This window comes from Entelurus aequoreus, linkage group LG13, assembly GCF_033978785.1.
Source record: "Entelurus aequoreus isolate RoL-2023_Sb linkage group LG13, RoL_Eaeq_v1.1, whole genome shotgun sequence".
Taxonomy (NCBI): Eukaryota; Metazoa; Chordata; class Actinopteri; order Syngnathiformes; family Syngnathidae; genus Entelurus; species Entelurus aequoreus.
In genome coordinates this window covers 35,495,681-35,513,451 of record NC_084743.1, presented here as the reverse complement: position 1 = coordinate 35,513,451, position 17,771 = coordinate 35,495,681, and the positions used below count along the sequence as shown (strand labels likewise).

Genomic DNA, 17,771 nt, shown 5'->3' with positions numbered 1-17,771 from the left:
CAATTACGACTGTTTTCTTTTTTATAAAGACTAAGGGACTTCTTATGTAATAATTCACAGTATTTCTCCATCGTGTCACTGCCGATGCAATGTTAGTTTCCACTGAATAGTTTGGAAATATCACATGTAGTGCTATCGTGAACAATGACCCGTGGTGAACAAGGCCTACCAGTATGGCTGCCGGCAAAGCATTGTGGGATACTTTAGCAAAAAAATCTGAAGCCCTCTATTTGATCTTGAATGTATAATCCTCCATATTGGCAGATACATTCATTTATTTAGAAGAGCATTACGACATTGATCTTGCGTCCGACAAAAATAACAAACACTGGCTTCCTCGCTAATAAAACATGGTATCAACATGCATCTGCTAGCTCACGATCACCCCCACTTCTCAGTGTGGTGAGTCAAAGTACTACAAGAGGCGCATCCCCTGGACTACATTGCCTAAACATCTATTTTCCCTATTTAGAGTCCGATTAGCAAGAAAATTGAGTCATACTCACTTTTTTCAAATAGAAAATATATTATTAAAATATTTTTCATACGCAAAAAACTTCTTTAAGTATGCATTTTTTGTGTCTTGAGAGAAGTAAGTGCAGCCTTTCTTCAATGAGCGTACCTTAAGCTGTAAAAAAAAAAGTGATTTCATTGTCGACGCACTGCAGGACTGCTTCTAAATGCCGATAAAAAGTGAATTATATTTATATAGCACTTTTCTCTAGTGACTCAAAGCGCTTTACATTGTGAAACCAAATATCTAAGTTACATTTTTTAAACCAGTGTGGGTGGCACTGGGAGCAGGTGGGTAAAGTGTCTTGCCCAAGGACACAACGGCAGTGACTAGGATGATACTTTTTAGAGGCGGTATAGTACCGAATATGATTCTTTAGTATCGCAGTACTATACTAATACTGGTATACCGTACAACCCTAGTACACGTAATAAGGCGGTCTGCACCACTTTACAATTGTACACGCAGTCTTAGTAGATCACATGCAACACGCCCACTAATGGTACACGCTATTTTATAGATTGCACATACTGTTTAGTGCGAGGTATTTAGATCTTGTAAATCAGGCCCTTATTGTGTGTATGAGTAATTTTTAAGCACATTCAACACATTCAATTTTGGTCACTATAATCGTGATATTAAATTTTCGTATCATTACATCCCTACTTGCAACTGGTGGAACATTAACGATTATCGAGCCTGCAGTTATTATCGTATCCTGGAATGACCAGTCCAATGTCAACCAACTAAGCATTACAACAGCATTTGTTGTTGTATATAACAGTGGAACAGAACAGGGGTTAATGTAGTCTCTGTGGTTTGGACCTACTGTTCCTTAACTAACCTAAATAAATCCAGTGTCGCCCCTTAAAGAAGAATGTTTGTGTCATCTTAAAAAAGATTTATTTAAATGAATGGCATATATTTCTTTGTGTGTGCATGCTAATTTAGAAACTGGCTGGAGTAGAGAATGAAGAAACGGAATACAAAAGTATGTAAGGAAAATCGGATGTTCTACTTTTTTCTTGGTGGCAGGCCACCAGGCCCTTCATGAAAGAGTAATACTACAGCAACGATGTCTTCCTGCAATGGCCTTCAGATGATGCTTGTGTGTCTTTCTGAGGGTTTTCAAAGTCTACTAGCCGTGGTCCATTTATTAATTCATGACACTCGTACCTCCTAGGCACCAACAAGGTCCTGCAGCCTCGTTAATCCTCGTTTCCGTCATACATCAACGAACGAAAACAAGAGCGCTCATCCTATTATTACCAACATTTTATTTCCTACATTCAGCTGCGCTCTGTGTTACTTCACGCCCCCAAAAAGCCACGAAATGCAAAGAGGGCTTTTTTTGTCAGTGGTACAAGGTAACAATGACATGTTAACCCCACATTGGTCAAAAGAGTGAATCATTAATTTCCGTGCGAGTTAAACATTTTTTTTGCAAATGCTAAAATACTCTTTGTGTAGGTGCCAAGTAGGGTGTGCAGAAATGTCCTAGTTTAAAGCTCGCATCTCTAAACAATTAATACTTACGGCTAATCGTGTGGCAGGCCACCAGGCCCATCATTAGGGAAAAAAACTGCTCGTACCGCAATATCATTGGACCTCTTGTTTGCATTTCAAAGGCCTTCCCTCTTTGCAGCCTTTATCAGAGGCCACTGATACACCATAGATGTCCACTCTGATACACGGCTATGCCAGACGGTTTTAGTAATTCATGAAATGTACACCCGGGAGGTGAGAACAAGGTCTTTCAACCTCATTAGTGCATTTTTTCATCGTCCCCTCTCTGACATCTGCAAAGGAGGCTGCCCGCATCTCTTTTTATGTGTCACCAAATTGCCATCATGTTGGATATTATGCTTTCTCTACATAACTACAGTGTGTTCCTAAAGTTTGAAAATATAATATACACATTTAATATACATACATTTGCATACAATATACATATGGTCTTAACAAGTAGCTTGTGAGCTACCGATTTTTGCAAAAGTATACATATACTTGTAAAGAACATAATGTCATGGCTGTCTTGAGTTTCCAATAATTTCTACAAATCTTATTTATTTGTGTTAGAGTGATTGGAGTAGATACTTGTTGGTCACAAAAAACAGTCATGAAGTTTGGTTCTTTTACTAATTTTTTATGGGTCTACTGAAAATGTGACCAAATCTGCTGGGTCAAAAGTATACATACAGCAATGTTAATATTTGGTTACATGTCCCTTGGCAAGTTTGACTGCAATAAGGCGCTTTTGGTAGCCATCCACAAGCTTCTGGCAGGCTTCTGGTTGAATTTTTGACCACTCCTCTTGACAAAATCTGGTGCAGTTGTGCTAAATGTGTTGGTTTTCTGACGTGGAATTGTTTTTTCAGCATTGTCCACACATTTAAGTCAGGACTTTGGGAAGGCCATTCTAAAACCTTAATTCTAGCCTGATTTAGCCATTCCTTTACCACTTTTGACGTGTGTTTGGGGTCATTGTCCTGTTGGAACACCCAACAGCGCCCAAGACCCAACCTCCGGGATGGTAATCCTCCTTTTTCATTATTCCATTTAAAGCACCAGTTCCATTGGCAGAAAAAGAGGCCAAGAGCATAATACTACCACCACCATGTTTGACGGTAGGAATGGTGTTCCTGGGAATATAGGCCTCACCTTTCCTCCTCCAAACATATTGCTGGTTATTGTGGCCAATGAGCTAAATTTTTGTTTCATTTAACATCACAGGGACAAAAACAAGACCTTCTGGAGGAAAGTTCTGTGGTCAGATGAAACAAAAATTGAGCTGTTTGGCCACAATACCCAGCAATATGTTTGGAGGAGAAAAGACGAGGCCTTTAATCCCAGGAACACCATCCCCACCGTCAAGCATGGTTAAGTTAAGCTAAAGTGCCAATGATTGTCACACACACACTAGGTGTGGCGAAATTGGTGGTAGTATTAGGCTCTGGGCCTGTTTTGCTGCCAATGCAATTGGTGCTTTTAATGAAAAAGGAGGATTACCTCCAAATTCTTCAGGACAACCTAAAATCATCAGCCCGGAGGTTGGGTCTTGGGCGCAGTTGGGTGCTCCAACAAGACTATGACCCCAAACACACGTCAAAAGTGGTAAAGAAATGGCTAAATAAGGCTAGAATTAAGGTTTTAGAATGGCCTTCCCAAAGTTCTGACTTAAAAGTGTGGACAATGCTGAAGAAACAAATCCATGTCAGAAAACCAACAAGTTTAGCTGAACTGCACCAGATTTGTCAAGAGGAGTGGTCAAAAATTCAACCAGAAGCTTGTGGATGGCTACCAAAAGCGCCTTATTGCAGTGAAACTTTCCAAGGGACATGTAACCAAATATTAACATTGCTGTATGTATACTTTTGACCCAGCAGATTTGGTCACATTTTCAGTAGACCCATAATAAATTCATAAAAGAACCAAACTTCATGAATGTTTTTTATTTTTTAAGTATGTGCTTCAATCACTCTATCACCAAAAAATAAGAGTTGTAGAAAGTATTGAATACTCAAGACAGCCATGACAATATGTTCTTTACAAGTGTATGTAATCTTTTGATTGCGACTGTATATATATATATATATATATATATATATATATATATATATATATATATATATATATATATATATATATATATATATATAGTAAATGTCTATTTAAATATTTTAATTGTTTCTAAAACGGTGCCTGTCACACAGCAGTAAAACAGGTGATCAAACAAAACAGAAGTCATCGTCATGGACCTACAGATCAGCTAAACAAACTCAATAACTCTATGGAGACTTTTTGGTAAATTTACGAAACTGAAACAATACAAAAAGAATGCCATTGTAAGTAAGAAAAAACTAACACAAACACTTGTAAACATGTTAGTATATTCGCTAATGCTAATGACGCTAGCTTGATTACATTACAAGGCACGTAAAAATATGCATGAAAACACTCCTGGAGACATCACACATGGGACGGTTTAGAAAGTATGAATTGTTTTTGTTGTTAGTGCATGTGCCTCACAATATGAAGGTCCTGAGTAGTCCTGAGTTCAATCCCGGGCTCGGGATCTTTCTGTGTGGAGTTTGCCTGTTCTCCCCGTGACTGTGTGGGTTCCCTCCGGGTACTCCGGCTTCCTCCCACCGCCAAAAACATGCACCTGGGGATAGGTTGATTGGCAACACTAAATTGGCCCTAGTGTGTGAATGTGAGTGTGAATGTTGTCTGTCTATCTGTGTTTGGCCCTGTGATGAGGTGGCGACTTGTCCAGGGTGTACCTCGCCTTCCACCCGAATGCAGCTGAGATAGGCTCCAGCACCCCCCGCCACCCCAAAAGGGACAAGCGGTAGAAAATTGATGGATGGATGGGTATTGCAAAACTTACAAACGTTGCTTGGAGTGATGAATGAAGAATCCTTCCGAGCAGAAACGCTATGGACGGTTGAACTTACGGTTCAAGGTATGACACAGGAAATACATTTTCCATCAGCAGCACCTGCAGTCAGCGAACTTGTCCAAAAGATGGCGCCATAACACAAACAATTACACACCTTTTCAGTGTCTCTGTTTGCGTTGAAAACTATTTGTGGCCGTTAATGAGGAAAAATCCATAAATTAGCCGCACCGCTTTATAAGCCGCAAAGTTTAAACCGTGGGTAAAAAGTAGTGGCTTGTAGTCCGAAAAACAGGGTAATGATAAACCTACAAGGGAAATATATTTACCGCAGTCAGGCCTGGAACCAATCCGCAGCCATAAATGAGGGGCAACTGTTTATGCATTATTGCGTATGTATTCAGAGTAATAGGGACAGCGTAATTATTATATATATATTTTTTAAACAACTTTGCAGATTTGACTTGTTAATAATAATGAATTTTAGGCAAAGAACAACTTTGCAGATTTGGCTTGTTGACCATAATATATCTTAGGCAAAGAACTTCATAGGAATGTAGCTTTGGAAAATGATTGTACAGTACCTCTGGATGTGGGTGAAGGCTTCTTCGGGTGTTCAGAGAAGCTGCTTCCATCCAAACCAGGACCCTTGCACTCCTTCTTCTCAGTTGCAGTCGCAGTCGAAGTCTCCATGCTGCTCATTGTATCTTCAACAACCTGAAGAGGAGGATTCTATGGTTAATGCAGAGACCAATATATTTGATCACATTTAAAGCAAGAACATTGTGGCTTGTTCTGAATATCTTTTAGCCTCTTAAAACCTGCTATACCCCAATACAAGGGTGACTGTATTTATATTGCTGTGGTAACTGCTACATGATGCTCAATAAACACTTGCTATACGTCCGTGTGACCATTAGAACGTCAGCTTGACCAAATCAACGTTATAAAAAAGAAAACAATTCAAAGCACAATCACTTAAATGGCAAGAAAGCAAGCAAACAATCAAAAAACAATAACACGATTAATTTCATAAAACAAAACAATGTAAAACAAACGCTACAATGGTCGAAAAATCATTGCTCTATTGCTAAAACGGGCTACCTTCCGATCAGGGTTTTATGCTGCTGATTCCAACCATAAATTTTTGTACATTTCCACATCTACACTAACCATCAAAAGCATTACTTTTAGACCAACAGCAACCATGTACATGCACAATAATATCATATTTGTTTTGTTTAGTTTTTTTCCACACATTGCCTGTATGTGTTATACAGTAATAGCAATATTTACATCTATAATTTATCAGAGCAAGCAAGCAAGTACAGAATTTCTGATAATTAAGAGTTTTCCTGGTTATTTGATTATGGTTGTCCATATTTATTCTCCCAGTGTCAATAATGTCAGGTCAAGCCCTGAGCACACACAGGTTTCTCAGTTTGAGGTAATGAGTTGACAATGGCCGCTCTGTTCCAATTGAAAATGTGAGTGGCTTTAAGTGCTGAGGTTTTAGCCACACACGCTATGTCAATACCTCCTCGTGTGTGTGAATGGACTGGCGACGTGGCAACGTGCCACTTGTTTGACTTGGTAGGATCGTCTGCTGCTCAGAACAAACAAGAATCGGTGCAAGTCCTGCGAGGGGAATGTCCATCCGCGCCGGATGGTTCTCGGTCTGCTCTGAGACATGTGAGAAAGCGTGTCGACACCATGTTGTAAAATTCACAAAGACAGGCTTTGGAACCACCGACCCAAAAGATCAATGAACGTCTCCTGGTCCGCACCCACATGCAGATCACGCACTGTGCGTAAGAGCCCGTGATTAAGAAGCTCATGTAAAATGTCAAGGCACTTCATATGAAATGTTACGCAAACATATTCCTAGCCCCTTCCTGCTCCAACATTGATGAGAATCTATACATCTATTTTTTTGTCGTATCAGGGTTGCAGGGATGGCTGGGGGCTATCACAGCTGCATTCGGGCGGAAGGCGGGGTACACCCTGGACAAGTCGCCACCTCACCACAGGGCTAACACAGATAGACAGACAACATTCACACTCACATTCACACACTAGGGTCAATTTAGTGTTGCCAATCAACCTATCATCCCCAGGTGCATGTCTTTGGAGGTGGGAGGAAGCCGGAGTACCCAGAGGGAACCCACGCAGTCACAGGAAGAACATGCTAACTCCACACAGAAAGACCCCGAGCCAGGAGATCGAACCCAGGACCTCCTTTTGTGAGGCACTAGCACTAAACAGCACGGTGGAAGAGGGGTTAGTGCGTCTGCCTCACAATACGAAGGTCCTGAGTAGTCGTGAGTTCAATCCCGGGCTCGGGATCTTTCTGTGTGGAGTTTGCATGTCCTCCCCGTGACTGCGTGGGTTCCCTCCGGGTACTCCGGCTTCCTCCCACCTCCAAAGACATGCACCTGGGGATAGGTTGATTGGCAACACTAAATTGGCCCAAGTGTGTGAATGTGAGTGTGAATGTTGTCTGTCTATCTGTGTTGGCCCTGCGATGAGGTGGCGACTTGTCCAGGGTGTACCCCGCCTTCCGCCCGATTGTAGCTGAGATAGGCTCCAGCGCCCCCCGCGACCCCGAAGGGAATAAGCGGTAGAAAATGGATGGATGGATAGCACTAAACCCTGCTGCCCATCAAATAAAATATATAATATAAATCACTACAGTCAATTAGCATGTTTGGTGGGTGTGCATTTAAGCAAGGTGTGTTTTGATGCCAAACAAACGCAGCATGATAAAGTGACGTCAGACGGTGACTACAGACTTGTCAGCGGATGCTATCTGGCTTCAGAGTAATTTCATGGATGATTACATTGCTTAAATTTAACCACTAAACCGACACGTGGGACAGCGTAGACGGGCAAACTCTTCAGGCCAAGACTCAGCTGTCTACCTGCACCTCAGCACTCCTTTGAGAACAAAAATGTACAGATTCTGGATAGGGAGGACGGATGGTACGAAAGAGGAGTGAGGGAAGCCATCTATGTCAAGGTTGAAAAAACATCCCTTAACAGAGGAGGTGGTCTGCGACACCACCTATCTCCCACATACTTTTAGAAATGGTTGAAAGGACAGTGTTGTATGTGGGAGATAGGTGGTGTCCTATCAACCATTACTAAAATACTGCAAATTATCCTCCAACAAATAACAGGAGTTAGAAACATTCTGGTCACAATAGGTGGCTACCGTGGGGGCTTCCAACTATTTTGGACTGGTAGTAGTCGATACACAGCAATCGTTCTGCCACACAATACCTCAATGATACCGAGGGAAAATTACACTTCAACGACTGTCGTTGGCTCTGACAGTAGGATTGCTCGTTTGCATCAAAACAGTTGTTTTTCTCACTACAATAGGGCGAAACCGTTCTTGCCCAGGCACACCATCCTGGTTTTTGGAGTATAAATATTTGGGGTTTTGGCACCAGCCGCTAGACTCAATCTGAAAAATCTAAGTCTAGAGACTAGATCTGACCAACCTAAGTCTATGAGCATGAACTGATGAAGCCTACTGAGGTATTGGCACCAGTCGCTAGACTAGACCTGAAAGATCTAGGTCTGTGGCTAGATCTGACCAATCTAGGTCTGAGACTAGATCTGATTAATCTAAGTCTATGAGCATGAACTGATGAAGCCTACTCGATTGAGAAGCAAAATGTCTTCTAAGACAAACCAAACAGTCAAGTTGCAATCGATTAAATGCCATGAGATGACATTTTTCACTTTTTTGAGTAGATTAATATTGGCCTGTAGATAACTAGATTGCTAAGAGGATGGTTGACGAAGCGTGGTAGGGATGGTCGTGAGTAAAGCGCATTCACTTCAAAGTGACACAAACTTTTAATAACGTGCCTGACTTTGGGGGTCTTTTGAGGAGGAAATATTGTTGTGTTAAAAACTTTTGTGTGGTGTTGCTTCCTTGTTTGTGATTATTCAAAGCTGATTGTCATATCCTACCCGTGTGTTTTTCTATGCTTAGCAGCGGCACCTAATTATGACGGGCAGTTAAATGAAAAAATACCGATAACCGTATCATTTGTCTAGAATCTTAACGGTAGTCCTGGACGACGGAATTAGGGGCCGGTGCTGAAAAATAGGAGAATGGTGACACCACTTGTTCAACGTAAAAACGCAAAACTGAGGACCAAGGGCTAAGACAAAGGGTAAGAGAGAGAATTGGGATTCAGTCTTGGTGTTACGACGTTTCGTATTACGACTTTCCATGGTTGCAACGTTATGTGTTACGTTTCATGTTACGGTGTTTCATTGGTTATAACATTACGTTTTACAACATTTTGGGTTACATCTTTCCGTGTTACAATGTTTCATGGTTACAACTTTACGTGTTACGACACCTAGTGGTCGGTTCACATTGACATAAATCATTAACACTGTAAAAATGTAAAAAGGGAAGTGGTTCAGGAGCTTGCTGCAAGAATATATGGTCACACTTTGTTACACTGAGAAAGACGTCACTTTTGTTTTTACAGTGAACTTTTTTCCATTCATGATGTCTCCCAAGCACGAGGCAGACTCATCTGATGGCAGTGCATCAAAGAAAAGGAAATTGAACGTGGAAATGAGAAAGTGTAGAAGTAAACATTGGTTGCATGCTCAGTTCAAGCCGCTCAAACGTTGCGAACATCAAAAAGGATAAAGATGGCATCGTTGAACAGGCAACAGGATCTCCTCCTATGAAATGGACAGTAATACCTAAGCAGTGTAGTGGTCTCTTTGTAGACACTTCCTATCTCTCCCTTCCCTGCCCTCCCTTCTTGTGTGCAAGATGCACACAAGCAAAAGTAAGGAATTTCTCATTTGTGTATTTAAACCTTTTATTACTGTATTTTTTAATGCACTTCATGTGTTCTGTGTACAATGTAAGTGGCTTAGCTGTTCATTTGGATATAATATAGTTCCAATATATAATAGACATAATATACTAAACTAAATGCAACTAAAACCATAAAGATGTTTTATTTATAAGAATCTAACATAATTTGTAAAAAGTTTCTATCCAGCATGTCATCTTGTATTGTGATATGTGTGTGTGTGTGTGTGTGTGTGTGTGTGTGTGTGTGTGTGTGTGTGTGTCTGTGCTTGCGCATGCATGTGTGGACTAGAAATTATGTCTGTGACCCTTCAGAGGTGCCAGTCGCCTGTCACACAGCCAATCTAAGCCGATTAGAGGTGAGCGACTAACAGGTTTACGCTGCATCTGTTTCTTTCTTTTATGCAGCCAAAACACCCTGAGAGCCATCTTGTCTCAAGGAACTCTCACATTATTACCACCGTGCTGTTCGCTTTTGTTAGGAGGAGAACATGCTCTTTATCAAATGTTTACGCAGTTCTGTACAGTCAGGTTTGTACCACATCCAATAATCTGAAATACAAATAATCAAATTCAAGCAATAATTACTATTTGGAGTGCATGTCAACAAAGTAATTGCAGTAAGTACTACTTTTTATATGTGGTTCGCATGTACATACATATGTCAACATTTTGTGAAAGTGTGTGTTTGGCGCCCACATTCCCTGCGTCTCACCACAGGCGAGTTCTGCACTTCCACCCATGACAGGGAAGCCTGGCACTGAGGGTCTGGTACAGGTGTCAGAAACCAATGAGACAGATGGTGGAGGCCAAAAGAAAACAAACGACAGGGTAAACCCGTAGTGAAACCAACAGGATAAGGCACACAGCCCACCATCCCACCATTACCCCCCGGTAATGCAGTGTTCACAAAGCAAGAAATGTTGATAATACAATTCTGCAGCAGCTTGCTAAGCGACGTGCCTACATGGCGAGCAGGCATTATTGTTGTTTCACTTTCCGTGACTTCTATAACCATAGGTTGAGGTGTGTTGTATCTACTCATTCATATATTTAGCTGTGTTTCTATTACCCTTAGAAATGTGCAAAATCCTAAATATCGCAATAAGAAACTGGTAATTGAAACACCCATGTTTCGAAAAAAGCTCTCAAATATCGCTAAAACATTTTTACGCTCTAATGAGGTGGTTTTTCAAACGTTTCTATATTGAAGTGTGTCGCAAAAGCATGATGGACACACTTATTTTGCATTTCCAGGGCACCTAAACACCGAACTGGCGGGGCGCTGGTGCAGGACAACTAGGGCGAAAAACTGCAATGGAAACACAGCTTATGTCTCAGAGTTTATTATTCTCTCTCCTGATCCATTCATTTACTAGCTAATTTCCTCTTTGAATATGGTTATTTGGGTTGTCACAAAATCAGAATTTCAGGCCTCTTTACAAATACCAGTGAAATTCCACAATTCTCGATACTTATTTGATTCCACAATAAAAAAAAGTATCAGCTGCCAAAAAGTAACTCCATCCATCCATCCATCTTCCTCCGCTTATCCGAGGTCGGGTCGCGGGGGCAGCATCCTAAGCAGGGAAACCCAGACTTCCCTCTCCCCAGCCACTTCGTCCAGCTCTTCCCGGGGGATCCCGAGGCGTTCCCAGGCCAGCCGGGAGACATAGTCTTCCCAACGTGTCCTGGGTCTTCCCCGTGGCCTCCTACCGGTCGGACGTGCCCTAAACACCTCCCTAGGGAGGCGTTCGGGTGGGATCCTGACCAGATGCCCGAACCACCTCATCTGGCTCCTCTCGATATGGAGGAGCAGCGGCTTTACTTTGAGCTCCCCCCGGATGGCAGAGCTTCTCACCCTATCTCTAAGGTAGAGCCCCGCCACCCGGCGGAGGAAACTCATTTCGGCCGCTTGTACCCAAAGCTCATGACCATAGTAACTATGAATTCAAAAAAACTACAGCAGAATTCTATAACCTCTCGGTATATCAAAACAAACAATACTATGCTTATAAATAGGCCTGGGACGACATTTTATAAACCAATTAACCGGACGATAAAAGAAAATTAAGTCGATAAGTTTGCCAGCCTCGATAATTGCCATGTTTACGCCTTGTTACGGGTTACAAGAGTCTTTTCATCAGGTTCAGCAGCTGAAGGCGTTTGGACTAAATTAACGGTGGTAATGATAACCGCTGTAAAACTCCTGACTTAGTATTACCATATTAAATTAAAATATTATTAAAGTTATAACAAAATTACTGATATAAACTCCACAGTGCCAAATTGAAACAAACGGCCACAAACTCCTTTCAACAGGAAGTGACCTTGCGTGACGTCACGTAAACAAACCAGAAGTGAAAACGACTGATCACCCAACATTTATTGAAAAAAGTTTCTAAAAGTTTACAAATTAAAGTGGAAGAAGATTTAAACACACAAATAAAAACACTATGGCTCTGCCAAGAAAGTATATTGGGTGGCTATTTATTTTATTTATTAAATAAATACAACTAGGTTAAAATATATTAGCGTGTGTATAATTACTTTTTGAGCACATCAAACAATACCACGGTAATAATGATAACCGTGATCTTTTTGGTCACAATAACTTTATCTAGCCATTGTATTATTTATTTATTTTAATGTACTGTATATTTGAGGGTCCACCACCCCCTCCTTAACAGGGACAGAACCTATTTTATTAGTTTTTGGTTGTGTTTTTTGTTCAAGTGCAAAATGTTGCTAACGGACATAATATATTTTATTTTTACAATTTGGTATTGAAAAGTTTACATTTCAATTACAATGTTAAAATATACAGCACGAAAAATAGAAGGTTATTGCATTTGAAAGGGTATACTTGCATTTATATTATGTATTATCATTACATCAGTGGTTAATTTGGTCTAAAAAAATTGTAGCAATAATATAATTTATAATAATAATAAAAATAATTTTTCGCCTATTATCTGAGTCGGCTGGGCTAGATCTGGAGTAGGCTGGACTAGACCTGGCCAATCTTAGTCTGGACTAGACCTGACCAATCTAAGGCTAAGACTAGAACTGACCAATCTAAATCTATGAGCATGAACTGATGAAGCCTACTCGGATGAGAGGGGAAACGCCTTCTAGGACAAACCAAACAGTCCAGTTGCGATTGATTGAATGCCCTGAGATTACAATGACCTGAATAAATGAGAAAATTCATAGACAATTTGTAGGTCAACATACTGTCGAGCAAAATTTGTTATCAGCCCAGGCCTACTTATCAATACGATTATAGATAACAACATTAGTCAACTAGTTTACATTCTAAAATGAACAGCAGTGATGTGGAGCCTTTAAGTATATAAAACAAACAATATTGTTATGAATATTATTTTATTTTGGTGGTAGTGTGACGTCATAATGTAATTTGTTATGAAATAGTCTAATAAAAAGGCTAAATCATATACTCAAAGACAATTAATTGTGGGTTTTTTTCGTTATTAGTATCAACATTTCGGCCTTTTCGCATTACGTTATGCCTTTTTGCTCTATATTTGAATTTTTGCAGTTTTCATTTTGTTTATTTGATTTTAACAATGTGCCATAAAACAGAGCTGCGACCAGCAAATGGCCCCTAGGCAAGACTAATCAGTGGTGTTTAAATGTTGCCCAACGACAGAAGAATGTTTCTAGGCTGTAATTAATACACTGTGTAGTTGAGGCTAAAGCAAAATAAGCCATCAAATGGGTTGCAAACATCAGCACTTTGATGAAAATGTATGTAGCGGACATGTTTATTGGTCAATTTATCAAAGTCTATAAATGTCACAGGGATGTATGTTGGTCAGTCTGCAGAATTGGTGCCATTTGTGTCCCCTGGAAATAAAGTTAGCGGTGGTCAAAATACATTGATACTTTTTCTATCGATCTATGTCTTAGTATCAATTTAATAATTTTTTAAAACTCATATTATGGGCTGATTATAACTGAAGGACAACCCCCACATTTTTGTGTTAGTCCTTATCCAAACTATACTTGAACTTTAGATTATTTAAAATGAAAAACAATTTCGTAAAAATTCACACTATAGTTGTGTCCCTGGGTTTTAACTCAGTCCTGTTACCCTAACACAGACCTGGTGGGCATTCTGCGGTCCACGGGCCGCATCCGGCCCTTTGTGCGTCCCTGTCCGGCCCGCGTGAGGCCAATTATAAATTACAAAATAAATTTAAAAAAGTATCTATGTCGAGTGTGCAATACAACGGTGCTGCTTTTGTTTTGAAAATCGTTATTTGTATTACTTCCGTGTGGACGTATGCATGTGTGTGATTGTGAGTGAATGTGAACAGCTGCAATCACAAATTACAAAATAAAGTTGAAAAAACATCTATGTCGTGCACGCAATACAACTGTGCTGCTTTTATTTTGAAAAGTGTTATTTATGAGCGTATGTCCGTGTGTAACCTGCGAGTGAAGGTGCACATGCAGCGACAAGTGATGCACGGTTTACACCCGAGACGCTAAAAAGAGAAAAGTTGATGACGAATGGCATGTTTTCAACAAGACATGGACTGCCAAGCAACGTTCCCTCTAAGGTGCGCTCCTGCGCAATTGCGCACTGCTCAAGCGTCCGCTGCGCACAGCAAATATGCCGCGCACCAAATCAAATCCCATCTGAATTCTAAACAAAATAAACATATTTATTCTATGTAATTTTGCAATGCAACTTTGAGTGACAGTGACAACAAGCGGCCCTAACGGTGTTCGTCAACACCGTTCAATTGAACACCGTTCAATTATTGTAACGTCTATCGAGATGCTTCGAGGACAGGAATTATTTCGATCACTTTATTGAGCAGAACTGTTTATATTCGGCCATAACCACACCAAAAACATGAGTAAAACACTTCTATCTCGAAAAACTAGTCATTTTCTGCCGTGCAAACCAGGCCAAAACCAACTTGTCATCTGTCACCAACACGCATACCACTAAACCACTGGTGCGTTTATGGCCACACAAAAAGTCGGACAACTCAAACACCACACAAAGTTACACTATGACTCCTCAGTCATACGTGTGCTTATTTTAATGTCATTTATTATTAATGTTAATTTATTTATATTAGTCATGGAATGCTGCTATGTTGAAGTATTACTATTATTATTAATTATTATTATTATTATTTATCTTACGGTATATATCAAAAATAATATTGAGCACAATTTAATTGAAATATTGTCGATGTGGCCCTCCAGCAGTGCTCGGGTTGCTCATGCGGCCCCCGGTAAAAATTAATTGCCCACCCCTGCCCTAACACATTAACACCTCAGAAATTCTTCCAAGGGGTTCCACAAGTCCCATGGTCTACAGGAAGTTACATAATTCACAACTTGCACAGACCATGGGAAGAACAAAGTATTTATTTTATGTATATTACATCATATTTCTACTATGACAGCAGGTAAAAAAATCTCAACACAGTCCTGATACCTAAAATATTTTTTTATGTTATTTGTTTATTTCTAATATTAAAAAAACATGTAATGTGTGTTAGTAGTTAAACACGTGATTAGCATAATTGTTATGTGGTTATGTTTCAGGTATTTGATAATTCTATGCTAAAAACTCACCCATTATTTTCACTTTACGGTCACCTGAGCTGATATTGACATCAGTCCGATTTTCGGGAAAAAAAACAAGTATGGGATTATATGGTTTTGCACATAAAATGTGTGATATAATCTCTGATGCAAAACTGAACAACCAGTTAACATCCAAATGTCCTGCGATAAGCACACAAGACTGGTCTTTTTTAAATTTCAGTCAAGTCATTTAAAAGGTAAACATGGTAATCTACTAGGAGCTAGCAGCTACACAACAGCTAAGCACACAATAGCACACAAGCTAGACATACGTAATCAGTGTCCTTCATTGAACATTATTGCAGTCTAAAACAGCACATTTGTCCATATAACCGAGTATAAATTATTGTATATTACTTACACATACAACGTCTCCACAGAAGCGTATTAGGAAGTATCCTAATACTGCGTCATGAGCTTAACTTCACAAATGATTGTGGCCACTGGGTGTCGCCAAAAAACGAATTACCACTGCATTTCAAAACTACAAATCTATCATAAGGTTAGTGTGTTCATACCTACCATTGTTCTCAGAGTAATTTCACATGATCAAACATTTTCTGACATTCCACACCACAAAATACTAGAAGTTTGCACTATGATTCATGTTGATATCGTAACAGATTTATATCGATATCGTATCGGAACTGAAAAAGTTGTATTGGGACAAAATGGCTTTTAGCCCTGTTATTTAAATGAGGTCATATTCAGTTTAGGAAGCATAAAACAATTAAATGAAAGTTGCCTGAAATGGACTCATACCCATTTTAAGTACCGTATTTTATGGACTACAAGCTGCTAATTTATTTCCTACGCTTTGATCCCTACGGCTTATAAAATGGCGCAGCTAATTAATGTCTTTTTTCTTGGCTAACGGTAGGGATGATGTTCGAAACCGGTTCTCCCGGTTGTTCGATAAGAAAAGAACCGATTCCATGGACTCAAATCCCTTTTTGAGAACCGGTTCCCGTTATCGAGGCCACTATAGTAAAGAAAAAGAGTTGGTTCTTTATTCGAATCCCTGGGAACAAAGCCCGTCTCACAGGAAATGCCCTGTGGCACGTCCCAGAAAATGACATAGCTCAGTCATTAGGCGGCAGATACAGAAGCAGCAACAAGGTTTATTATATATATACTTTTTTGTATTCTATTTTAGTTTACTGTTTTGTACTGTTTTTGCACTGTTCTGTACTGTTTTTGTTTCTCGTCTGTTTGTAATTGAAATTTATAAATAAAGGTTTAAAAAAAAAAAAAAAAAAAAAAAAAAGCTGCCGGAAAAAATGCCTCAAGGCATGGCTTCATTTTACAAAAAAATACGACGAGGAAATGGCTATCTGCAATTATTGCCAGGTTTCGCTCTCATGTAAGGGGGGAAGCACAACAAGCATGATGAAACATGTTCAGGCCGTACATAACCGTTCGAGAAAGGTGTTGTGGAGAAGCAGCGACAGAGATGACGAAGCACGCTCCTCTTCCTCTGCTTCAAGCTGCAGCGCCAATTCCAGTGAGAGTGCTGGGGAGTAACTAACGTTAACTATTGCCGTTAATTTCCATATCTGCTCACTCGTAGCCTTTAGGCTAAAATAAGGTTACCTCTTATGTCAACCAGGACTGCAGTAATGTTAGCTAGACTAACGTTACCTAAGCATAGTCAGTGGCTAACGGTAACGTTAACGTTAGCCTTTTTGTATGTGTCTGATAACGTTAACGTTATCTTGTAGCCTACACCACTCCAGAGTTTGCAGGTCTGTCTAATAAACTAGTGCTTTCTTTCTTTCTTTAGTTTATTTCGTGCATGAACACACTTACAGCATAACGCATCACAGTTTCATATCATTTCACTTTACATCATGTCTGAAAAGAAGTAGGAAGAAGTAAAGATTATTTAATCCTACCCCTTTCCCACTTCAGAGCATTTACAAATATATACATCATTTACTGACCTTTTTATAATAAAATAACATCTGTGAATTAGTATATACAACCGTTTTGTAATATGTAATTAATTAATTCAGTCATTAATATACTGAGATGAAGAATATCTTATTTTCAATAAGGTTGAAAGTATTTCTCATAATTCTTCTTTGTACTTTGTAAGCACTATTAATTTGAACAACCTCTTAAAGTGGATCATATCAGTACAATGTTTAACTTCATTACTTAATCCATTCCATCATTTAATTCCACATACTAATGCTAAAGACTTAATAACAGACACCCTAGTCTTCACATCCCCCCTAATTCTATGCTGTGTCTGTCCCTCATTTTCCCTCCAGGACAAGGTTGTGCAGTCATTCCTGGAGGAGGCCACACGGATGGACCCCAGAAGGGTGTTCCAATAGCAGCAGAAGTGCACTTTTTGG

General features: G+C 39.8%; 1 protein-coding gene across 1 annotated transcript in view; it reads right to left on the bottom strand.

Annotated features, from left to right (window-relative positions):
• The window catches only part of LOC133663355 (zinc finger protein GLI2-like), a 184,864-nt gene that overhangs the window by 99,364 nt on the left and 67,729 nt on the right, over positions 1–17,771 (bottom strand). The window contains exon 2 of the mRNA XM_062067765.1: positions 5,498–5,630. Coding sequence (XP_061923749.1) covers positions 5,498–5,615 — 118 coding nt within the window. The 5' untranslated portion in view covers positions 5,616–5,630. The remainder of the gene's footprint in view (positions 1–5,497; positions 5,631–17,771) is intronic.